This window comes from Danio rerio, chromosome 7 (assembly GCF_049306965.1).
Source record: "Danio rerio strain Tuebingen ecotype United States chromosome 7, GRCz12tu, whole genome shotgun sequence".
NCBI classification, from domain to species: domain Eukaryota; kingdom Metazoa; phylum Chordata; class Actinopteri; order Cypriniformes; family Danionidae; genus Danio; species Danio rerio.
This window is the reverse complement of record NC_133182.1, coordinates 28,680,001-28,705,692: the sequence shown is the minus strand read 5'-3', so window position 1 is coordinate 28,705,692 and position 25,692 is coordinate 28,680,001. Positions and strand designations below refer to the sequence as shown.

The 25,692-nt window shown below is 32.6% G+C and overlaps 2 protein-coding genes and 1 long non-coding RNA gene across 6 annotated transcripts in view; 2 read left to right on the top strand and 1 right to left on the bottom strand.

The window, feature by feature from the left end:
* Window positions 1-3,152: 3,152 nt before the first annotated feature.
* Window positions 3,153-5,412, bottom strand: LOC137496171 (uncharacterized). Of its 2 annotated transcripts, XR_011016300.2 has the most exons (7): window positions 5,334-5,412; window positions 5,024-5,061; window positions 4,693-4,720; window positions 4,494-4,553; window positions 4,066-4,182; window positions 3,856-3,959; window positions 3,153-3,281 (listed from the first exon to the last, which is right to left on the bottom strand). It is a non-coding gene; the product is annotated as an uncharacterized lncRNA (long non-coding RNA). The 2 variants fall into 2 exon arrangements; XR_012383319.1 differs by lacking the exons at window positions 3,153-3,281; window positions 3,856-3,959; window positions 5,334-5,412 and having other exon boundaries at window positions 4,065-4,182; window positions 5,024-5,121.
* A 1,922-nt stretch (window positions 5,413-7,334) lies between these two features.
* si:dkey-181f22.4 lies at window positions 7,335-16,771 on the top strand. Of its 2 annotated transcripts, none has more exons than XR_012383317.1 (11): window positions 7,335-7,511; window positions 7,886-8,039; window positions 9,579-9,728; window positions 9,804-9,940; window positions 10,022-10,071; window positions 10,271-10,411; window positions 10,499-10,584; window positions 11,096-11,164; window positions 11,695-11,877; window positions 12,366-12,524; window positions 14,823-16,771. XR_012383317.1 is itself a non-coding variant. In XM_005166398.6 (11 exons), exons 1-11 carry the CDS (start codon window positions 7,369-7,371, stop codon window positions 15,125-15,127), a joined length of 1,542 nt encoding a protein of 513 aa, XP_005166455.1. In that variant the 5' UTR covers window positions 7,335-7,368; the 3' UTR covers window positions 15,128-16,771. The 2 variants fall into 2 exon arrangements, 1 of the variants encoding a protein (XP_005166455.1); XM_005166398.6 differs by having other exon boundaries at window positions 11,730-11,877.
* Window positions 16,772-17,552: 781 nt separating this feature from the next.
* Window positions 17,553-25,692, top strand: part of slc7a6 (solute carrier family 7 member 6) — a 25,665-nt gene continuing 17,525 nt past the window's right edge. The window contains exons 1-2 of one of the 2 annotated variants that reach the window (XM_005166394.5): window positions 17,553-17,591; window positions 23,816-24,363. In XM_005166394.5, the coding sequence (XP_005166451.1) occupies window positions 23,877-24,363 (487 nt within the window). In that variant the 5' untranslated portion in view covers window positions 17,553-17,591; window positions 23,816-23,876. 2 annotated transcript variants of the gene reach the window in all.

The window sequence follows — 25,692 nt, the reverse complement described above, 5'->3', positions numbered from 1 at the left end:
CAAAAAAATTGAGTGATGAGAGGTAAATAATTAATAACTCTTCCTCCCTATTTGTTTTCCTATTTGTCTACTTTAAATAGATCCTATTCACATGAATGATTAACATTTAAAGGAAACAAGAAGCGAGGCTGCGCAAAAAAAAAAAGGATATGACAGTCAAAAAGAAATGGCAAGTGAGAAGTTCTTATGTAATAAAGTCACAGGAGACTAGCCTTTCATCAAAATTGGTTAAAGGTTCCCCTTCCAAAATGGCTCCCATGTTTTGTTTTGACAGTTGTTTTGATAGTGTGCTGAATAAAAACCAGCAGTAGAGTGTGTAGCTTACTCACAAGCTTCATTTGAATTAGTGACAGATGAAAAAAAAAGTGCTTTCACACCTGACCAGTTAACCCTGACTCATTCATAATGCTGGATTATCGCAGTAGGAATTATCTTGCTTCACATTTCGCATTGACTGTAATTTATATGATCAACTGTTAAGTATGGATATTTAGTTGCTGTGCAAACCTAACCCCTGGGTTAACATCTTATTTGTATATTTGCTGTTATTAATTGAATAGACGCAGCATGGGAATGGTTTACATGACGGTTTTAGCATTGCAAATCTCAATATTCCATATGTCTCGCTGCTATCAATTTTTTTCCTGATGAGTGGACGTTTCGAACTGTAATTGTAGGAATCAAAATGTCTTTTTATCGTTCCAATTAACTAATTTTCTATCACTATTTCATATTTCCCCCACAAAAACTGAACGTGTGATGTGTAATGAGCTGTGTTTTCATTACTGTCCATGATATGAGAATGTGAGGTATTTAGCTGAAACTCACACTGCAATAGATGTTTAGCACCACAATGTGAGGTTTGAGTCAGTGTGTATGGGAGGTGAATTGAAAAATAATTGAGCATTACATGAAATTTGATGCCTTTTTTCTAGAATATTTACTTTTGGTGGAGTTTAAGAAAAAGTAATTAATAATAATTAATCACATAAGGAAAGATAATTAATAATCGCATACATACATGAATATAAAACACATTGAACTGAACTGAGCTAATCTAAACTGAACTGAAACTCTGAAAACTGAACTACACTTTCAATTCACTATAATCTCCTTTTTGAAGCTGCTTTGACATAATCTAAATTGTAAAGGCGCTATACAAATAAAGATGAATTGAATTAAACAACATTGACAAACACATTCCCTTAATAAAGTCCACTCACTCCAGAACCATTAATTGGAACCAATATATAATATTTTTTTAAATGAATATTCCTATTACCCATATTTTATATTGATTTACTGACATATTTCCAGTGGAAACAGATTATTGAATAGAGTGTTTATATATATATATATATATATATATATATATATATATATATATATATATATATATATATATATATATATATATATATATATATATATATATATATATATACATATTTTAGAGTGATTATTTTAGTACTCCTCCTTGTCAACTTATACTCACAGCAAGTTTAGGATCGAGTGGACGGATGGTTAACTCAAAATTGAACATTTCCACAAAATTTGCTCACACTCCAGTGCTTCTAAACTCTTACTATCTCTATTCAGTTCAACACAAAACAAGATTTTTTTGAAGTATGCTAGATCATCTATAGTAGAAACAAAAATACTTATGGACTGTTTTTCCCCTGGCATTCTTCAGAATATCTTCCTTTTGTGTTCAACAGAAAAAAGACTCAAACAGGTCTGGAATAAGTGAAGGAGGAGAAGTGATGACATCATTTTTATTTTTGGGAGAACTTTCAGCAGTGAAAATTAAACCACACTGAACTGAACTAAACTGAACTTCAACTTTGAAAACTGGACTGACACAGTTTCAATCTACTAGAACTTCTATGTTAAGCTGCTTCAGTCTACAGAATCTACATGGTTAAGGTGCTAAATAAATGAACATGGATTGAACTGAACTATCAGTTTTAGGATATTCTGCCCCTGCTATTAAACTGACATCTTTGAAGAAGGAATGACATTTCATATTTTGCATTATCTTGGGCTTATTAACTTTAATGTACGATAACTACACTGTAAAAAAAATCCTTGTTGCCTTAAATTTTTAAGCTGAATCAAACTAACCGTATGAGTCCATAGAACTTATATTATGTTACACTGATTTAAAAGAGCTTGTGTAACTTATAAAATTGAGCTAGAACATGATGAACTTAGTTTGAAGAATGAAGTTACAGTGAACTAAAACATGTTGTAATGACTACACTGTAAAAAATTTGACCTTAAATTCACAGTAAATTACTGGCTAATAATTGCATTACTTTCACAGTAAATTACTGTATGTAAATTCACAGTAAATTATTGTGAGGTAGTTCACAGTAATTTACTGTGGTTTTGTCACATTAAATTATTGTGAAATTACAACCATATATTGTAACTTTACAGTAGATAATAAAGTCTGTTACTGTGATTTCACAGTATTATCTTGTAGAATTAACTATATTTTACTGTGAATTTGCAAAACGATTACTGTGATTTAGCAGTAGGTTGCAGTTTAAATACCTGATTTAACTGTAAAGTTAAAGTTATATCCCGGATTACTGTAATTTAACAGTTTGGTGCTGTAAAATTTCAAAGCAATTTTAGGTCACACAAAAATGAAAATTCTATCTTGATTTACTCACCCTCAGGTTGTTCCAGCTCTGTTAAAAATGATTTTTTTTGTTAAACACAGGAATAAAAATATCAAATATTCCTCTTTGTGTCCAAACAACCTGAGGATGTGTAAATGACGACAGAATCTTCATTTTTGGGTGATCTGAGAAGACTCTAAAATCAAAATAAAAACAAACACACATACATTTTACAGATTTATTTAACAGCTTAATGACATCTGTGTAAACATTTCAGAAAACTTTCAAAAGGTGAAGGTGAAGCCTCAAAAAATCCTATAAGAACATATTAATAAAAAAAATCTGACATCATATGTAGCATAAAAAGCAGTGCTTCAGAGTGCGCGCTCTCTCTCTCTCTCTCTCTCATTATATATATATATATATATATATATATATATATATATATATATATATATATATATATATATATATATATATATATATACACACATGAGAGAGAGAGAGACAAAACTTCTTGCTAAATTAGGCAGTCGTCTATTCAAGGTCAATCATTTTCCTGATAATTTTACACACTTGCTGGTTGATGTGTCTTCTCTGCTTCTTTGACTTTGTCTGTCTTCCATCTCCAAACTGGTGCCCAAAAAGCACCTATAAGCAAAAGGGCAGACAAACAGTTAGCTTCATACAACACTACTGGGACACTACTGCTGCACTACAGAGCAAAATTACTGTTAGCTCAGTTTGAACATGCTGACAATACTGTAGCTCAGTCAAACTGCAATTATTTAAACAAAAAACATCTGAAAAACATTTCCATCACAAACACACATTCAAGAACAGTCCAACAACAAATAGTGGTTTTAATGACCTAGGCCGAGCATTTTAAAACAGTTGATTTGATTTACATCTTCTGTTTACAGATCTAATGCTGGGTTCACACTTATTGCAAAGTGAACACATGCATCACAGTTCTTGCTCTTGAATACTAGCAGGATGTTTCTTGCATCAAGCTAATTTTTCATGATTTAAATATTAGGAAAATTTTGCAAAAAAAACTTGATTGAAGTGATACAGCACTTGTGTTGCATTCATTTCAATCAAGTTTTTTTGTAAATATTCCAAATATTCTTTCACATGTTTTGAGTTTCACTTAATTTGTGCTTCCCAGTAAAAATTTCCCACTATTTATGCATTTGCAATGACTTGTATGTAATCCACTCACCTGAAAAGGTAACTTCACATATGGTATAAGAGCCCCATCCTTTTAAAGACAGCTTCCCCTCTGGTCTCCAGCACAGACAAACAAATTGTGTCTGCAACACAGCCCTTTATAACAAGGGGACAAGGGGAGTCATGACTTGTGCTCCTATACATTCCTTGTTTAACCCCCCCAAAACAAGCCCTCAGTTACAATATTTATTGTAGACATTACCTTAAATTCCAGAGTGCAAAAGGCATCTTCAGCATACTTCAGTTTCAGACCAGATCCAAAGTCAGTTGTGAAATCCAGGTGAGGTCCCATGACCACTCAACCCTCCAAGGAATAAGACTAAAAGGGGGAAAGAAGGACTAAATTAGAGGTGTTTGTGAATAATTAAATTTGTTTGTAGAAACAAAGTTGACATTCCATGCTCTGCCTATTAAAAACCAAGCAAACAAACACACATGCCCAGTAAAATTGCTAATAAAAATAAAAACTATAGTTTAAAAAAATCTTTGTCTAATATTTACTACTACTGGAGGTACTGGTGGAACTTCTGGAAGAAGAAAAAGAGTTTGTACAAGAAACTGCTCACAACAAATCTGTGAAAAACCTGACATTTAAAAATCTAATAAAAATGAGGAAGGCATCAACATTACCTTTAATAATGAAGCGATGGTTGATTAGTAGCATCAGTGTTTCAACATCAATGGCTGTGGCTGCAAAAAAATATTAATATAATAAGAGTAGAATAAGACTCAACCTAACACACGCACACACATACTATATATATATATATAGGTTTAGATTGTGTTAATGAATTTAGGTTATATTTGTGTGCACAGAATTTACACTCACCTCACACTTCAGCTATTATCAGGTACACCTGAACACCAAAAAACAAAATCTACAGTTAGTGACACTATACAATTAGTTCTCATTAGTAAATGTTAGCAATGCATTAACACCAGTGAGAAATATACAATATGTACTGTGTTAGTGTTAGTTTAAAAGAATACAACTGAATTGTATTATAAGCCTCATTTAATAAAACAGTTAAGACTTGTTTCATAATGAGTTTAGTTTATTTAACTAACTTAACGTTAACGTTACAGTGAACAAAATTAACGTACATGATGGTGACTAACTGTTAACCGTAACGTTAACTTAAGTGAAGGTCAGAGCTTACCTTAACTTTAGTCATTTCACCTTTACTTCAGTCTTGTACTGAAACAGAAAATGCAGTTAACAAGAAGTTAATTAAAGAAAATTCCCTTTCTTTTATCAGGAACTAACGTTAACGTTATGCTAATACCTCAGAAAACACTACAATCACCATCTGGCGTCGTTAATTTCTTGTTTAAAAAAAGGCGCGCTTAAACCCTGTACGTGCGAGTACAACTAAAGTACTCGGTAAATTCCTGTTAAATGACATGCACTATACAGAAATACACATACAACACTCATTTAACGGACAAAGGTCATATTTTAACACTTACCGAGGATGAATTCGTTTGGTGAAGAGACGAGGTAAGCGTTGTCTGTGGTGATGGCGCTTGTTTGCGGTCGAGTCGAGTCAGTTCTGTTAAATGAATCGGCTCCTTTAAGTGAACAGTAAAGAGTCGAATTCGGCTCCTTTAAGTGAATAGTAAAGAGTCGAATTCGCCTGAAAACGATTCCATTTTGTATAATATTGTAAGACGCAAACATATAATTCATTAATATTTCATCATATTGCTTGGTTCGTGTACTTACTGCTTGTACACGAATTGCTTGTTGATGACTATGAGCTCATGAACACGTCTGATAAAATATCTGAATCTGATTCAATGTCACACGAGTCCTGAACCGAAGCAGTGCAAAAGTAATATATTGATTGAAATATAAAGTTAATTATTTTCTTCGCCATTCAAAATATTACATATCTCTGACTTTAACAATAAGAATAAAGTTCGTTTGGAGTGTATTGAGAATTATTATTTTTTCCTCCCAGGATTCATTTCGCACCAAGCTGCATCAAGCTGTAATGGTGGATGAGAAGGCACATAATATTATAAATATTGCTTGTAATATGTAATGAAATAAAGTTTTAATACTTTTTCATGCGAGAATGTAGTTCTTCAAAACTCAAATCTGTGGATTGTTAGTAAAGATTGTGTGTAATTTTAAGTGTGTTTTGCCGGTAGCGGAGATCTATGACCTCCAGGCGGTAACGGCGCTCATTACTCATGTATCCGCGGAGATCTGGCTAGACATTGGGATAATTGCCCCGTCTTCGATGGCTCTATATGCGTCCGAAAATTAAGTTTTAACTGTTTTTCATGCTAGAATGTAGTTGTTTAAAACTCTAATCTGTGGTTTATATATATATATATATATATATATATATATATATATATATATATATATATATATATATATATATTTATATGTATATATATATATATATATATATATATATATATATATATATAATTCTGAGATTAGTGACCTCCAGGCGATGAAAGGTGCCCAATACTCATGAAACTGTCTAAAGCAGACATTTACCCTGACATTGAAATAATTGTTGGCTGTTTAACAGTCTTTGGTTTCATTAATTAATTACTTTTTATTCAAGTTTATTATGTTTTGGCTAAGTACACAGTTGTTCATTAAATATTATTTCCTATTCTATGTTAACTGTATAAAATTAAATAAAGGTGCAGTACAACCAAAAAGATGTTGGTAACCAAATCGTTTTGGGGGCTATAACATTCTGTTATTATCTGTTAAAAGTTCATTTGTATTAATTTCTACGTTGAGTTAAAAAAAGGTTTGAATTTCTATAACTAACGTGCAAAAGATATAGCCCTTTTCACAGTAATTTGCTGTAATCATGCTGCCTGCCGTAATTTCACAATAAAATTATGAATACAACATATTACTGTGAATTTTTCAGTTAAATACTGTGAAGGGATTCTAATGTAATTTACTGTGAAAAATTACAGTAACTTGTTGTGAAAACCTGGAAATTTTTTACAGTGTATTGATCATATATTGATCATATAATTATATAATAGGCAGGACTGTATTTTGTGCTAATGCTAACTCTGCTTCTGAATTAAAGTTATTTCCCTCAACATTTTTCGGTACATCTTATTTGAGTGCAAAATAAAAAAAAAATAAAAAAAATAAAAAAACTCAAACAGGTTTAGAAGTAGAAGATATGTAAATGATGAAAGACTTTATTTTTATTTGGGGAAGGAGAACTATCCCTAAACTGCTAACATTTTCTATGTGTGAATGAAAAAAGCAGCACAGAAAACCCGTTGCACTCTCTCAGATGAAACAATTACGCAATTTGAACTACATTTGTTTGACAGTGACTGTTAAAAATAGCCGGGGACTTCTGTCAGCTCAATAGCCAATTAGACGCGACGTAAACAAGTGACGTGTCAAGAGAGCACGCGATCCGGGGCCGGGCTCGAGTCTTGACTACTTTCGCTTTTAGCTCAATAGGCAGTCAAATGCTCTTTGCGCTACAGACAGTGAAATATGGCTCAGCATAGTCATTTAAAGATTATTGATGAGAAGGACCTGCGAGATGTAGTTCTGGTGAGAACGAGCGTAGGCGCCTGTTTGCGAGGACATTTCGGGAGAACTGGAGGCAAAGTGGCTGTCAAGTTAATCAAGGATAGGTGAAGTGCATTTCCAGTCATTGTATCTGTGCCTGATCACTTTTGCGTGTTTATTAGTAGTGCATTTTGTAGTAAACATACATATTGTATTAAATACTTAAATTTACAATTAATAAATTTACACTTGCTAACAAAATATAAATAATAACAGAACAATAATAACTATTATTAATTTCTTTTCTATTCAATATTGCAAAAATGTGTGCAGTAAAACTTGTATTGAATTATTTATATTTATTTTAATAATATAGGCCTATTGTATTTATTTAACATTTGTTTAAGCATAAGCTATTGCAGCTAACAGGGTATTTCCAAGAAATGGAAAACAAAACCTAACTCTCTCTCTCTCTCTCTCTCTCTCTCTTTCTTTTCAGTAAATGGATTGACAGGTTAAAGAGAGCAGGGATGTTGGGGCAGGTGTGTTGCGAGCAAGTACTCATCCCGCTGGGTGTGTGCACATCACACTCTCTAGTTGGTCTGGTTTGGGATTGGATGCCTGAAGGATCTCTAGATTCTCTGCTGCATGAGGTAAGCCAATATTATGCATGCAATAAATACCATATTTTATTTGAACATATGATTTAATAAGCTAAAGGCAGGTGCGTAACATAACTGACAGGTCTGATTTCTAAAGCAGGAAGTGTGAATGTTGATTTTAGGGTATTGTAGGTGTGTTCACTGCTCTGACAGTGAGATAATGGAAATCCCCGATTCAAGGAACGAGGGCTAAAAATAGCACTAATGAAGAGCAGCAGCATTCCAATACATAACATTAGCACTCTTGCATCATCAGTAATAACTAATACTCACTATCATTAAATGTCTCTCATAATCTTTTTAACCTGGCTTGATTTTTTAAAGAATGTGATTATAATATTTCCCCTTAAACTAAATTTCATCAACAAGCCATTCTTGCTTAAAAAATGTGTTACTCTAACAATTTTTCTCCTCTTTATTTGGAATAATGGTAACCTTTTCAGATAAATCTTTATTCTTATTAAATTGGTTTAATAGAGACATAAATCATCTTTTAAAAACTTTTTGACAGTTTCGGAAATATTCTTTTATATGAACAATCAGGTCTACTTAGAGAATTTATTTTAGTTATTAAATCTATCCCTGTAAAAATTGTTCAACTTGTTAAAAATCATATTTGCTATAATTCTATATCTGTTGTAAACCCAAAATTACATTTAGAAGGTGTTGAGTTGACTGATAAAAAATGTACTCGTAATTATTCGTAATATATATATTTTTAATCAAAAGATAATGACTCCTAAAGGCAATTGTTTCTGCAACTCTATTATAGTTAATATTAATTGGAAAAGAGCCTGGTTAACTCCCTTCAAATACACTATTAAAAACAAAATTAAGGAAATTATTTTTAAAACACTACATGCAATCTACCCAGTAAAATATTTATCATCAAAGTACATTGAAATGGAGGATATCTGTGGTTTCTGCAATGTGGATAAAGAGAGCCTTTAACATTACCTTTTTGAATGCAACGTTGTAAACAATTTCTGGAAGGATCTAGCCAGATATATGTATTAAAATGACAAAACTTTTATTTATTTTATTTATTATTTTACATTAAAAGATATTACTCTTTATTTTAAAAACAAATCCAACAAAAGTCTTGATAATATTGTTAATCTCTTCATTTTATTGGCAAAATTTTACATACACAAACAGAAATTTGCTAAATTATCTCTGACATTAATTTCTTTGTATCAAGTTTGACTTCTTTATTTCTACTGTGAAATTGTTAAAAAGCAAAAAATCTGAGATATGAATCAATTATTCTAACACTTTTTTTTGATTACCCTGTCATTTCTTAAAACCATTGGATGTAGAAATACTGTACACTATGCATTGTGTGTTTTATTTAATTTGTTATTTTTATTTTATTTATATTTGTTTGTTTTTTTAACCATTGTTATATTAGTTTTTTTACGTTTCATCTTTTATGTTGTTTTGTGTGTTTGTTCCTGATGGTTATGCAATAAAAAAAAATTTCATTAAATGTCTCATAAATTCTAACATTCTTTACTTTTGCTTCTCTAGACGGACCTGTTCCCAGAGCTTTCAACAGCTCTTTGTCTACAGATTCTATTGGATGTTGCTGAAGGTTTAGCTCATCTGCATGCTGCTTCTCTGCTGCATGGAGCTCTGAAAGCCACTAATGTTCTTCTTGACCAACATTACCGTGCTAAGGTACTGCTAGGCCCAGAGATAGCTTTATGACAGCAATGTTTGTGCTGCTGCTGTACTAAATGTTTGTTGTTGTAGCTGAGCGACTGGTGTCAAGAGATGGCCATGGGATTGAACAGCTCTAATAGCCGTGGGCCATGTTTCAGAGATCTGGCATATGTGTCGCCTGAAGTCATACTAGGTGCTGCACCTTCTGTGGAGGCTGACATGTATAGGTAAGGTGCATTATATTCAAATGTTTCAGAATAATGAGTAGAACTGTTAGATTAATTTACGCTTTTTAAATGGTTTTTCAGTTTTGGGGTTCTGCTATGGGAAACACTAAATAGAAAGCGACCATGTGAAGGTATGTTATTGTCTCTTCAATCTAATTTTCTTATTATTTAGCCATAATAATCCATTAGGAACACATTCTAATCCATTTTTATTCTTTGTTGTTCTATGCTCTTTCATTTTTGTTTACGTAAAGCACTTTGAATTACCATTGTGTATTAAATGTGCTATAAATAAACCATTCACTTTTCATGTTTTTTTTTTTCATACAGGTATTGATCAGCTTCAGAATCAGTTGGAGCTTGGTTTAGGGGTTGACCTTTTGCCACCCACGACCCCTCAAAATCAATCCCTTACCCAAGTTATCACTAGATGCTTGAGTGGTGAACCTCAAAAACGCCCTTCGGCAAAGGGTTAGTTGTGTAGTTTATTTAATATGGCTGTTTTGTGGAGAATTTATTTAATGTTTTTGGATCAATAAAAATGTTCTGCTCATACAGAGTGTGCAGTGGTTCTCAGGACAACATTGGCAGCGTTTAATCCTCAGACTGTCACGGAAGCTGTTCATCATCTGAAAACATGCAAGGTATTTAACTACTGATTCAATTGATAGTTCCACTTGTTTCAAACCTGTTTGAGTTTCTTTTTTCTAATGAACACAGAGGAATATATTTGGAAGAATGTTGAAATAACCATTGACTTTCATAGTATTTGTTTTTCCTGCTATGAAAGTCAATGGTTACTCCAAAATATCTATTTTTGGGTTCAACAGAAAAAAGCCCATAAAGCTTTGTAAATACTTAAGGGTTAATTGTAAATTGTAAGTACATTTGAATTTTGGGTGAACTATCCATTTATTGTGCTAAATAATAATTGAATTAGGTTTAAAAGTCTAAATTAAAATGTAAGATATCTTTGATTAAAATTTGGTATTTAAAATGCACTTAAATACAAGTTAATTCAGAAATTAAACAATCCAATGAAAAATAATGCTTTACTGAAACATGCAGTGCTATAACAATATATTGTGCAGTCCTAATGCCTGTGAACAATTACTGATTGTGTATTCAGATATTTTTACTTGTGTGTTTGACCAGGAGAGGAGGCTGCTGAGCTGTAAAATGCAGTCAACCTGGGAGTTGCCTATTGAGCTACATAACCTCGGAGTAAGACAACTATTGCAATTAATTTGAGCATGTTTTACTTAATTTGGCATTGAAATGTTTTTAGTTTCATATTATAATGTGTTATTTTTGAGCAAATATGCTACACGCTCAGAAATAAAGGTACAAAATCTGTCACTGGGGTGGGACCTTTTCAAAAGGTACATTTTTGCTCCTAACAAGTCCTCAAAAGGTACATCTTAATACCTGTACAAATAAGGTACAAAAGTTAACCTTAAAAGTACAAAATTGCACCTTAAAGGTACTAGCATTCACCTGTATGGTACAAAACTGTACTTTTTGAAAAGTGTCTGAGAATGTATAGTATGCTATAGTCCTATGCTTTATTTTACAAAACACATAGTGTGCTAATTAAAGCGGAGGAAGGGGGCTAGTGATTTTGATTAAAGCTTTAATGAATGTTTTTAATGTGAAAGCCATGTAATTGGGTTCATATGAGTTTAACCTTTAAGGTGTTTTATGAGCTTTTGTGTGATTTTAACATGCAACATGTTTTTTTGTTGTTCTGTAAGGATGGATTCTGAACATTGTCTTTAACCTCTAACAGGACAACAGTTGCCAAGGTACCACAAAAAAATGGACCTCCAAGGTGATTCCACAGCATCAAACTCTACCCGTGTCTTCACCGAAAGCAAAAAGAGAGGCTTCTCTGTCAATAACAATAAGAGGCTGTTCTCAGACCAGATGCTGCAGGGGTCAGTGATTACTTATTTAATTGTATATCTCCCTCTTAACCCTTGTGTGATGTTGGGGATGTCTTCATCAACTCTGGACTGATTTTAAAGCTTTATTTAGCCACAACTTTCTCTGTGTTTCAGCAAATGAAGTGATTTTTGGTTACAAATCTAATGTTGACACATATTTTGGGAAAATGCTTTGGAATTTTTTTAAAACTCAACACACTCTGGGAAAATGTACTACTCTTTCGTTATGTTAGTGGCTGTTTTTGCCCCATTGACTTACATTATAATGACATTTTTTCGATTGCAAAGCCTTGACACCAAATAATCATGCATTCTTGATGGTTGGTGGTTTTCCCTGTTGGTATAGGTCAAATTTATTATTTTTACTGCTGATTTTTTATGTGGTGTCATGGCTTTGCAACTTGCAATTTGAACAGTACACATTGGTTAAATATAATAAAAAATGTCTTATGATTTTTTCCCCTGTTCATGTCTTACAGACTCAGGAAAAAGCTCAGTCCATTCTAATAACCCCTGGCAAGATTATGGTAATGGAAATCATGGAGTTCAGAGACAAAGTCCTACATCTTTAAGATCACCATGTGTTTCTCCTACATCGCGATTCCTGAGCAACTCACAACACAACACGGGCAACCAAGGTGAGAAATTTATTCCTTCTCCAAAAAGTCCTAACAGTATGCGTATTTAAATCCCACCAATTCCCTCTGATCCCACATATTGCAACCTATGAATTTGCACCAAGAACATAAACATGCTTTAATCCATCTGGAAGGTGTTCTGCTCTCTGTCAGCCGGTTTTATTTTAGCTAAACAAATATGGAGGAGCTTTTGTGTACATATTGTGTACATACTGTTGGCATAACTACCTGGACACAGCAGATGTGTCAGTCCTTGTTTGTGTTGTGCTTTTACATGTGCGCAGTAAGCAGTTCTGTGGGACTGTGTTCGCTCTTGCTTCCTGAATAACCTCCCACTAATGCCTTATCTGTGTCCAGTGTGTTTCCTCCCCAGAGAGGTTTTGTTTTTCCCAGAAATACTCTTGTTTTGTTCATTTAAATTCAAGTAGTATTGGAGATAAGAGCGAAGCCGAGTTTTAATAAATACGCCACTGTTGAAGTTTCAATGATGCAATGAAAACACTTAAAGGTACTTTCTAAAGCTATCTATTCTAGTCTTTTATATGTGCAATTTTATTATTGCTAAATTTAAAATGTAAGCACAAAGTTAGAATTTGTTATAAACATTGATTTCCTTATTGTACAACATTTTGTATTTGAATACTGAATTATTATTACCATTAATATCTCTAAACAGTCCAAGGCTTGTTGTTTGGATTTGTTTTGCTCTCACCTAAAAAAAGATGGTTGGTGTTGGGTTTCAGAGCATGCAAAATCAAATCAATTGGAATTACTCATAATTCCATAAAAAAAAGTAAAGTGAATCAAAATTTGACATTGTAATTATAATCAGAGGACATTGGAAGCATTAATCAATACATGTAGAGCTAGACAGAATCTGCATGCATAGTTTTGTTTAAAAAAATCTGCAGATTTATGCTGAATGAATTTGGAAGTACATTAACTAGACACAAAAAAATAATTTATTTGATTTGATTTACAATGCAAATCCAAGTCTTAAGTCATTTTAAACGGGTATTAATTTTCCTATGTTCATGTAAAGCCTCCCGACCAAGCCAGCACCCATGCAAAAACAACAATCCATTTTAATAAAAAAACTTTAACAAAAAGTTACATTTATTAACTGTATTTACCAGTATTGTTTAATTATATTCCTCTCACAATAACATATGTTTAAAGTACATTCTCCATGTATTCTATAGCTATCTGGTGAGGACAACAAACTTGACAGATTGTTGTGCATAAATTTTGTTTATAATAGTTTTTAAAACTAGTCTATCTTTTTTAAAGACAAATTATGCTAAAAACAAGTAAATGTAAAAGTAAATGTAAACAATTTTGATTCTTTTGACAATTTATTTAAAATATGTGGCTAAGAAATAACTAAATTAGAAGCAAATCTTTTCCATTAGCCATTAAAAAAATCTGTGTATAAGTCTGAAATATAATTCATAATGGTCTTTAAAATGATTTAAAGTCTTAAATTTGACTTGAAACCTGCAGAAACCTTGACTTTACATGCATTATTGTAAATACTGCTATAAACATTTGCGTATTAGTCAAAAATATTACTAAAATTAATATAAAATCAGAATAAATATATATTAATACAAATTTAGTAAAGAAATAAACTCAATGATGGGCTAAAATAATGTTTGTTTATTATAGGTTTTAAAACTTTTTTAAAAAGAATAGTCATGCTGAAAAACAACTATATGTAAATAACATGTTTGCTTCTTTTAACACTTTATTTAAATATGTGGCTAAGAAATAACTAAATGAAAAAATTAAATTAAATTAAACCAGTACAAATTATTTCCACTGGAGGAGAAAAATTTGTGTATAAGTTTGCAATAGAATTCGTAATGGTCTTAAATTTTTAGTCAGAGAATCTGACTTCAAGAACTTTATTAAAAATACATTCTATAAACATTTGAATAGTAGTCAAAATTAATACTAAAGTTAATATAAAACAAAATAAATATATATGTACACACATTTAGTAACAAGATAAACTCAACGATAGGTTTAAAAATCTACAGAAGAGCCAAGATATGAGTAACATGAATATCTGTTCAGCATTTGCCTTGTCATATTAATTCTGCCTCAGTCGGTTCTATTTTAAAGACTAAACACTAGGCATGCTTGATCACAGATGAGTTTATATATATAAAATCAGAGTGCTTGAACTCTTTACAGTCCAGTAATGCACAGCATAAGTGTCTTTGTGTTAGTTTGGAAGTTATATTATCACAATACAGGACTTATACTCTAATGTAATCCTTCCTCTTTCTCAAGTCAAATGTCAGCTGTCTGCGGGAAAGAGCTGTTGCCGACTTCTGCAAGAGAGACGAGAGGCCATTGTTCGCTACATGACCGAAGGACGTTTCAACAACCTCCTGGACGTGTTGAGGGCTCGACAGGCTGTGACCCGTGAGACGTACGAGATCATCACTGCGGCCCTGACCTTGACGGCACGCACGCGTTGTTTGCTTGATATCTGCGTCTGCCTTGGTGAAAACGTTGCCATCTTGGTGGCCTCAACTTTAGGATTAGTATCCACTGAAAATGCTCAGACCACCCATAGGTGGCAGGCTGGCTAACTTATGCTAAACAAGACCTCTGGTTTACAGTTGTGCACAAGCTGCACGAGATACAATTGATATCAGATTGATATTAGATGTTTTATGGCAGTATGAAATGTCATTATTAATATGAGAGATTTCTAGCACGTGTTTTTGTTTGGAATGCTCCATAATGGAACATAAGAAAAGAGTTTAAACTCTCTCGATGGTTATGCTGCAATGCAGTTTTAAATCTAAAAATCTCATCAAGTTAACACCCATTCTGATGGTGTCATTGTTTCTCAGTTTGCAAACTGAAGGGATTATTCCAGTGCCTTTGAACATGATGTTCTGATGAACGGTCAAGAACTGGTTTGATTACATTCCTTTGTCTGAGGAGTAGAAGAAAAGCAGCAGCACAAAAGCAGATTATTTACAAGAGACTTTATGAAGGATTTGGCTGTTTCCCTTAATCATACTCACTTCACAGCATTCACTTTTATGGTTGTTGTAAAATATTGTTAATATCTTTTGTTATGATTCATGTCATTCAAGTTATTATTGATTTTTTTTCCACAAAAATGGTTATTGTTTATATCTCACAATTCAGACTTTTCTCCAAATGTAAACAAACAAAAAAACTTCTGAATTTGTTCTTGCATTCGTGAGTTTCTGTCTCACTTGTTCAGTCACACTTAGGGTAATCTCACAAAGTGCAAGTGTACATCTTGCAGGTAAAAATTCAGGAGTGTGAGAGCATATAAACCAGGAATCACCAAGCTTGTTCCTGGAGGTCCGGTGTCCTGCAGATTTTAGCTCCAACCCTAATCAAACACACCTGAACAAGCTAATCAAGGTCTTACTAGGTATACTTGAAACACCCAGGCAGGTGTGTTGAGGCAAGTTAAAGCTAAACCCTGCACGGCACCGAACCTCCAGGAACGAGATTGGTGACCCCTGATATAAACTTACAATTGTGAGAAATTAAATCATGTAATCGAGATGGAAACTACATGCTTATAAAAAGTCAGAACTGTGATGTAATAGCATAGACTTATGAGATATAAACTTTAATTTCAAGGTCATTTCACAACCTATTAAGATTAGATTCTTTAACCAGACATGTGTTATTGGTATAGCCAAATGTATCTTGTGTTTTTGCATGTGTGTGTATGTGCTACACATTTCTGATGTTATACTGTGCATGTTGCACAACAGACTCAGTAGTTTCTGGTTGTAGTGTATCTTGCAACAAGACATTATTTTTTAACTGATAACAGTGGTGCAGTATGTATACAGCAAGAATAGAAATAAAATATTCACAATATGTCATGAAATGTTCACACTGTTTTGTGCATTTGGCCTTTACTTCGAACACTTATGTACGATTCTCTTCTAAGAGAACAGTATTAGTACACAGGTCAATACCATGCCACATTCCTCCGCACAGACTGTCTAATTGCAAAGATGATCTGCAGACTAGTAAGTTTTAACGGACATGTACAGTAGGCGCATTTACTCACATTGCAATGCGAGAGGTGAAATTACTTTGACATGAAAAAAAGCTGCTTCAGCAAAGTCTTTGGAGGTTATATGCAATGCTACAGAATGTTTTGTCAATTTTGTGTGTAAATATTGCAAATAAAACAACAAAAATAAACTATGTATTATTTTTATACACCAAAGAGACATTTTATTCAAATAATAAAGTTAAAATATGATTGTTTTTTTTTGTTTAAAAAAATAAAGAAATGTTTTATTAGAAATACTTTAGCAATAATGCAATAAATTGACAAAAAGTGACTGCAAATTCAGCCTTTCCATCACAGGTGATAATTATGTATTGCGGTTAATTTATATATTATTTGTGTACCTTTATAAAATAAAGGACAATTATTTCTTAAATTTAAATAATTTTTTTTTTTTTACAATAGTGCTCTTTCTAAATTTTAAACAAATAAATGTAGACTTGGTAAGAATAAGATACTTATCTTTTAAAGTATTTAAAAAAAGATATTTCAAACTATTTTATGTTTTATATAGGCTTATTTGTCAAACATATATTTGAATTACAGTTTGTGACCAGAAAGAAAAAGCGTTGTGTGTACATTTTGATAAATATCTTCCTTTTTGTTTTCTCAGTAGACCTATATCGTTCGGTTTAATTATTTTCTTTCCTCTAAAGTTTGTTAATCACCTTTTACTATATGAGGTGTGAACAGAATTAATCAGCAACCTCTTTTAACACATTCTGACGAAAACATTACCTTTAAATAGGTCGCTTTTTTGGCTCACGGGCAGCACCTGAATGGGCATGTTGACAGACCGGGTCGGTTCGTCTGATTTGCAAAGATAGCCACGTGACGTTAATTTTACCGGTATCACGTGACTTTCTTTGGCAGCTTGCCCTCGGTGCTTCAGGGTTCCTGGTGTAGTTAAAGATGCTGCCCTTTCTGCAAACGGTACCAGTTAGACACCGACGATAAACAAACGACACGACAAGGTAAGCTAATGACACGATTCTGTTTTCTCAACTTTATTCTTAAAGAATAAGAGAATAAGAGTGGAGAATAAGATGGGATGCGGTGCTCGTGTTAAAGCGGTGATAATAGCTACCCATTTTATTTGCTTTCTTGCTAATTTCTCATATAAATATCAACCGAATGTGTTTATTATACTCCATGTATAGCGCTGGAAATCTGCGTTAAAATGACGCAGGGGTTCGGCTGCCCTCTACGTTAGAAAAACAGGATGTCACGTCTCACGCCATCTATTACAAAATAATCTCTATATTACCGTCATTCAGCGTGATTTACTTTAAGAGCAATGATTTTATAAAATACCGTTTTATTAGAGAATCACTCTAAAATCTTACCCACATAACAAGAGCGCTTTACAGGGCGTTTAAACGCTGATGGGGTTGTTTTGTTGAACAGCTGATGTGCTTAAAGGCAATAACCTTAACGTTGAAGTCTATTTGTCGTAATGTAGATTTAGACACTTGTGCTGTTGTGTGTATTTAGTGTTTTTTGTGTCAGCCGGTGACATGTAATATACGTGTTGTTTTGTACAGAGCCCTGCGTGTCTTTTCTTGGACGCGACAGGACTGATGTGCGTCTGGTCGTTAACAAAGAGGGTTGCCAAGTCTTAACTTGTTTTGATCGCGCGGAGACAAGTTGTTGTTTTTCTTAAGGGATGGTTAAAATCAGATTAATTTTCTTATTTTGCTTCAAGTCAGATTTTAATACGTTAAGAAATCCCAAAAACAAAGGAATATATGCACTTTATGTAATCCAAACAAACAAAAAATACTTGGGAAATAGTGTCCAGTAAAAAAGTGATTATCTCTACAAACTTACTCTTAAAAATATTTATTAAGGATTAAAAAACAAATTTAAAAGGGCGTGAGTTAGGACAGTCATTTAGTCATAGATTCTGTTTGACAAATATAAATGGACGGTTCTCTTAAATTGTACATTTGCTTTGTTGATTAACTTGCCCTCAGGCCATTCAAGATATTGGTGACTTTTTTTTTCAGAAGAACATGAAAGTACAATTTTAGCTGAATTTGTAGCTCCTGATCACATATTAAGGTCTTATGGAGTGAGATATACTGGAAATGCACAGTCTGTGAAATTCGTTTCAACTTAACTATCTTTTATCTACAGTCAAATGATGTAATCACATAAGAATGAGGCATTCACATGTGCAAACTCTACTTCTAACACAGTTCACACAAACTTTTTTTTATATAGGTCACAGCATTAAATAACCACAAGTACCAATTTGATGAATATAACTCGAGCATAATCCTTCTGTAAACTTTGTCAGCTCATGTGAGTTTACACCTGCGCATACATGGAAGTTTGTGCTCCAAACTGTAGTACAAACACTTCAGGGTGTTTTCCAGCGGCTTTAATTAAAGGAAATAATGTTGTAAATGAAGTTCAATTTCTCACAGACTAATAGTTTTGTTTCATAAGATCTCAGCACACTATCTGGAGATATTATTTATTTTAGTATATTATAATGTATATAATATATAATTAGTTTACTCAGTTTTTTTTTTTTTTACTTGTAATGTTCTGGTAGCCATTGATATGAATTTTAAAAATCACCAAGGTCTATTGTTTAAAAATGAATGAAATGAGGCTGTGAGGGATGGATATTCTGTGCAGTCAGTTCACTGGGTGTTAATTATTTGACTGATGTTACATGGAAAAATGTTCGCTCTTTACGAAACTACAATACCCATTCAAACATGCACATTACTTACACTTCCATTTAAACATTTACCTGTAAAGATTTAACATATTGTCTTTCACTAATTAGTTTGTATAAAGACAAAAACACCAAAAGCATCCATCAAAAGCCAGACAGGTTCCCACAAAAAAACTCATTCAGTGTCAAGGGTGAAATGATGTCACTGCGTTTCCAAGGCTACGATAGTGAACTTCCCTTTACCACTGTGTCATGAGTGCAGATGTTTTGGTGAATGTTCGAGTTGTGGGAAACATCTTCTTGGATGGTAAACAAGCCTGAGGAAAGGAAAGCTCTCTGGGGAGAATTTGGGGAAAAATTCAATCAGTGCTTGTTTAGAAGTCGCATGCTACAATAGAGATTAATTGTAAATTGTCTGGCCGTGCTTTGAAACACAAGAGGGACTGGAAGATTTTTAAACATACTTGGGGTGATGACCGTTTTACAAGAATGAAATGAGTGGTACAAGTCAAATAATTGGAGGAATGCGCTATCAGCTCTGTAGGCTAGGAGATGTGGCAGCAGTAGACACGTTGTGCTTAATCATTTATAGAGAATCAACAAACAGCAAGTCAGAACAAAATGTGTGATTTCCCTCATTTGGAAATCGACGTAGACCCAGATTAAACGTGAACATGTTTTTACATTCACACACACACACATTTTTAGATTCTGATTGATAAAGGATTGGGATATGAAACTCATTTTTGAATGAAGAAATCAATTCTTGTGTTATATTCCAGTGATGTAATCTCACACTAGCTTTTGTGCCAATTAGCTACAGCACATTTTGCACGTATGTAATAAAATCATCACACTGACACTGACTTACTTCACACCATTGCTAGACATTGGAGGCCGGATGTGACTTTTTAATTGTTTGTGGGTTATTGCTAAGGCCAGACAGAATCTGCAGACATTTTTTGCTGTTTCTGCAGAGAATTTTGTAAAAAATCTGCGTATTTATGCTGAATAAATTTAGGAGTTTCATAACTAAAAACTTTATATATGACATAAAAATAATACCTTTTAAATTTTTATTGAATGTTTACAATGCGAATACAATTATATCCACTTTTTTTTGCTAAACAAAGCAAGTCTCTCATGTAAAAAGACAGAAAATATTGCTTTTACAAACTATATTGTAAATAAATCATATGAACATTTTCATATAAAACTGAAAAAATATACATTTGCTTACATTTACACAAGTAAATAAATAGACGCAATGATGGGCTAAATATCTGTGGATTTCTGCGCATGCAGATGTCATGTGGGCCTAGTTTTTGAGAATTCTCCAATGGTATCTAGGCCTGTCACAATACATAATGTTTGGTTGCACGTTATATTGTCACAGAAATTAATACAATAAGTGATATAATCATCATTTAATGCCACTGATAATTTAATGATTATTAAACCACCTAGTTTTTTCTTTTTTTTTAACAACAATTTTTATTTTAAACATTGTCATACAAATTGACAGACTTAATTTTTCAGTTTAGCAAAAAAAAAACAAGTAATTAAATTGTAAGAAATAATACAAAAACAAAAATACAGCACAAAATAAAAAAGCAAAATAAACAAAAACCAATATTAATGTTAAATAATACAGCAATAAAATATTTGTTTAATCTATATACTTTCAATGTCTGTCAGTTCAAAAAAGAATCGACATCTAGATTCTCCAAAAAGTCAGAGAATATTTTCCAAACAGACCAAAATATATTCATTTAGTTTTTCAAAAAATAGGTTAGGCCTAGGTAAGGCAAGGTAAGATGTCATCTCCTTTATCCACTGAGATACACCAGGACTGTCTTGTTTTTTTCCAAGAACATGCAACTACATGTTTAGCTTTCAGCAAAACATAAAATGAACAGCACTCTTTCATGTCTGGTCACATCAAAGTTCAAATTAAACTGCTTGATTATTTAGATTCTGTCATTTGATGTTTAAAAAGGTAATGTCCTAGTATGAACTTTGACACTGGTCAATGTACAGTAAAATGGCTTTAACATTATTTGTGAATGTGTGGCCTTTTGCATGATCACATAATGAAAGTGGAATGCAGTGTTAAATCAGAGCTTTGTATTCCATACTAGGGCTGCGCCGATAAACGATATTATGTTGAATCTCCATAAAATTTATGTCAATAACAATGAAAAGCTCTGGACTTTTTTTTTACTCTATATTGATCTAAGAGCCAATCACACAGCATCAATGTGCAACAATGAAAATCTAAAAGTGTATTGATATTGAGATGTACTGAATTTTCAGTCGCTGAAATATTATCAGCCGACAATTTTCAGCCAATCTAATTTTTGTGCCTTCAGTCGTTGTTGGGTTGTTCTTTTAAATCTGGAAGCATTAACAACTTATATCGAAACATATATCGTTATCATTCAATATGGAAAATAATTATGGAAATTGTATTTTTGCCATATCACCCAGCATTATTCCGAATCTTTAGTATTTTTTTTTTAAATGTGAAAATGCACCTTTTTTAGCTTGTCAATAATCATTGTTTGTAAAAGAGTTTCCTGAGCTCACTGACACCTCTGACAGAGATTAGATGAGATGACAGAGGCTGCGCAATCAGCTGAAATGCTGCTGACGTTCATTTTGATGTAAAAAAAATCACTGAGGTCATGTCTATGTATTGCGAGATAAGTCAATATATTGATTATTGCGACCGTAAGAAGTATTAGTCCAAAAAGGTCCAATTTATGAGATAGTTTACTAGTCATTATGTCATTTCAGATCTGCATAGCTTCATTTCTTCAGTGAAAAATCTGTTTACATTTTTTAAAAGTGGCAAGAGGAGTGGGATGCATTGGAAAAATATAATGGTAACCCTTTATTTTGATGGTCCATTTGAGTACAAGTAGACTGTCCGATTAATATCTGTTGATTCTGTTCCTTCAACTGACATTTAACTGACTTTGCAAGTATATGTCAACTTACACTAACCCTAACCCCAAACTAACAGTCTACTTATAATCTAATGAAAATTACTTTGTCAATATACAGTAACTTCAACAAACGCACCATCAAAATAAAGTGTGACCAATATGATTTGTGAGAAATTTTACCTTAAATCTCAGTTTTAAGACATTTTAAGACTAGATTTGATCAAGTAATTTTTAGATGTTGTATTGAACATACAAGATTAACCCATGCCTTTTTGCTCAAAGGTGAAGACCCCACTCAGTGTTTGTACTCCACAACTCCCCTTACAGTAAAACACATTCTACGTAACTGTCCTGCTTTTAATGAGTCCAGAAGACATTTTTTTAAATAAATGAACCCTCTTAAGGACATTTTTAACAAAGTGACACCAGGAAAAGTTTTTAGATTTTGTTTATCATGTATTAACACAAAAAATAGCTTATTTAATTTCTGTATTTATTTGTTTGTTTTTAATCCTATATATTTAAAATTAAAATGTTCTTGTCACGAAAATAGCTTTGGTTGGTTGACATGGATGTTTGTTTGAAATGTTAAGAAAGCATCTGGAATAATTGCAACAAAATATTTTTAGAAATCATATTTATAAGTTTTAATCTTTCATCTATTGGGTTTAATTTTATTTCTGTATATTACAGTTACTGAAAACCATTTTTAATAGTTTTTGTTAATAAAAACAACACTTTCCTTCTGACTTCCAGTTGGCAAAAATACTGAGATTTACAGTCGAAATTAGAATTATTAGCCCTCCTAATTTATTAGCCCCCCTGTATATTTTTCCCCAATTTACGTTTTTAATGAAGAGATTTGTTTGAACACATTTCTTAACATAAAAGTTTTAATAACTACAGTACTCAGCATATATAAGTATACCACTCACAAATTTGGCTCAGCATCGATATTGCGATGTGACTATTGCGAATGATCACATCACAGTATATATGCAATGTTGAGTTTGAATTATAATTTATCGTTTGCATGTGTTTCTGATGATTTTAAAAGCATTCAGGTATAAGAAGTTGGATCATTTTTTAACTTAACTACAATTAATTTTATTGAATTGTATTTATTTTTATCATTCAGCTACTGTACTTGAATACTGTTAGACTCTGGAAACGATAAAACACTATTTCAATTGTATCTTTGTCTTGACTGTATTTATAGAACACATGCAAATACAGAAATGCACTGCAAATAGCACAGACCACAATGAAAATGGGTCAGAGGGACCTCAAAAAGTTTATAGATTGTTATTAGATTTTATGGAGATGCACTCCCACTGCAGAATCATCCCAATCCATCTAACATTATACATTATTTCCAAATTGAATCTACAATTTTCCAATTAATATCGAAATGTATATCGCAAAAAAAAATTTAAAAATCCAAAAAATAAAACAATTTCACTAGTTTAGAAAATAATGAGAGCATTTGAATTTTGAAGTAAAACACCAAATCTACTGTCCCTTTTCTAATGTCAGGATCTCTGATCTCTGTCAGGTTGGACAAGGTCGACGAGGGACCCCTCTGTCTCCGAGCACCAACACATCCTGTGGACAGGATGGAGAACAACACTGACTCCAAAAAGATGAACGGCCAGCCCGAGAGTCCTGCAGCCCTTTCCAAACCCAGAGAAAGCATGCAGCTAAAGAAGGAAATTTCCCTCCTGAACGGCGTCAGCCTCATCGTGGGCAACATGATTGGCTCGGGCATATTTGTCTCACCGAAGGGTGTTCTCATTTACAGCGCCTCCTATGGACTGTCTCTAGTAATCTGGGCAATCGGCGGCATCTTTTCAGTGGTGGGCGCTCTCTGTTATGCAGAGCTGGGTACCACAATTACAAAGTCTGGTGCCAGCTATGCCTACATCCTAGAGTCGTTTGGAGGTTTTATAGCATTTATACGCCTGTGGACATCATTGCTTATCATTGAACCAACAAGCCAGGCGGTAATAGCCATCACTTTTGCCAACTATCTAGTTCAACCTCTCTTTCCCACCTGCGAGCCGCCGTATTCTGCGTCTCGGCTCATTGCTGCAGCTTGTATCTGTAAGTAAAATTCACAGGACATACCGTTGCTCTCCATGCTTGTTTTTCACATTCTTTCACTTTTAATATTCTGTTTTCGCACCCTAAGATCTGATAAGGTGCTGAGACTTATTATAGGTCGAACTTTTTAAATGTCATGAGGAAGTTAATGAGTAACCTGTTTTTGAGCCCGTTGTTCTGGTTCGGTGGTGCCTCTCCTCTTCTGACTGTTTTACTTGGATACCTCCAGCAGCTTCATTAGACATGCTACTCTAAATGAGGGAATCATTACCGTTGGCATGGCGAGCACTAAACTTTAGCTATTCCACATTAATCTATTCAAGTTGTGTTAGTTTTTAATGTCAGAGGGAGGAACTGATTGCGGTGCCAAAAGTGCAGGAAGATTCTGTTGTTGTTGTTGTTTGGTTTAAAGGTGTCATGAAGGGAGAAATTCAATTTGCCATGTATTTTGACTTAATTATTAATTATTAGGTAATTATAATGTTAAATTATCCAGGAAGTAAAAAAAATATATATAAATAAATATTAAATAAATATATATTAAATTTTTTGTTAACAATTATTTTATTTATTTATTGATTTTTTTTGTTGTATTTTTAATTATTTTATTTTAAAATGTATTTATTTATTTATACATTTTCTTTTAAAATCTTTTTATTCATATTTATTTATTTTTTATTCATTTATTGTTAATTTAAAAAAAATCTTTCTTTTTTTATTTGTATATATTTGTATTTTTAAATTGATTTGTTATTCATTTATTTTTATCAATTTATTTTTTCCTTTCTTTCTTTCTTTCTTTCTTTCTTTCTTTCTTTCTTTCTTTCTTTCTTTCTTTCTTTTTTTCTCTCTTTCTTTATTTTTTGTTAGTTTGCCAGGTAATTTAACAGTATAATTACTTCTTATAATTATGTCAAAAGACAAGGCAAATTTAATTTCTTATATATATATATATATATATATATATATATATATATATATATATATATATATATATATATATATATATATATATATATTTTTTTTTTTTTTTTTTTTTTCATTTGAGGTTCATCTGACTGAGATCCAAATATTTGAAAATCTGAAATCTGAGATTTGTTTTTTAATACTGAGAACATCACACTTAAAGTTATTCAAATTAAGCTCTTAATGCATAAAACCAGTCAAACATTGAATTTTTACATATTTACAGTTGTACGTTTACAAAATATAGCTGCGCAACAAGACTGGTTTGTGGTCCAAGGTAACAATTGAAGAAGTCAAAAACTTCTAAGTGTGTCTGATGTTTTCTTTTAAAATGAGCATTTCTCTCAGTCTCTTATGCTTATG

Coding starts and splice junctions, on each gene's coding strand:
- si:dkey-181f22.4 (XM_005166398.6), top strand. CDS start 7,369: ATGGCTCAGCATAGTCATTTAAAGATTATTGATGAGAAGGACCTGCGA. Junction 10,412..10,498: donor AAAACGCCCTTCGGCAAAGG/GTTAGTTGTGTA, acceptor CTGCTCATACAG/AGTGTGCAGTGGTTCTCAGG. Junction 10,585..11,095: donor ATCATCTGAAAACATGCAAG/GTATTTAACTAC, acceptor GTGTTTGACCAG/GAGAGGAGGCTGCTGAGCTG.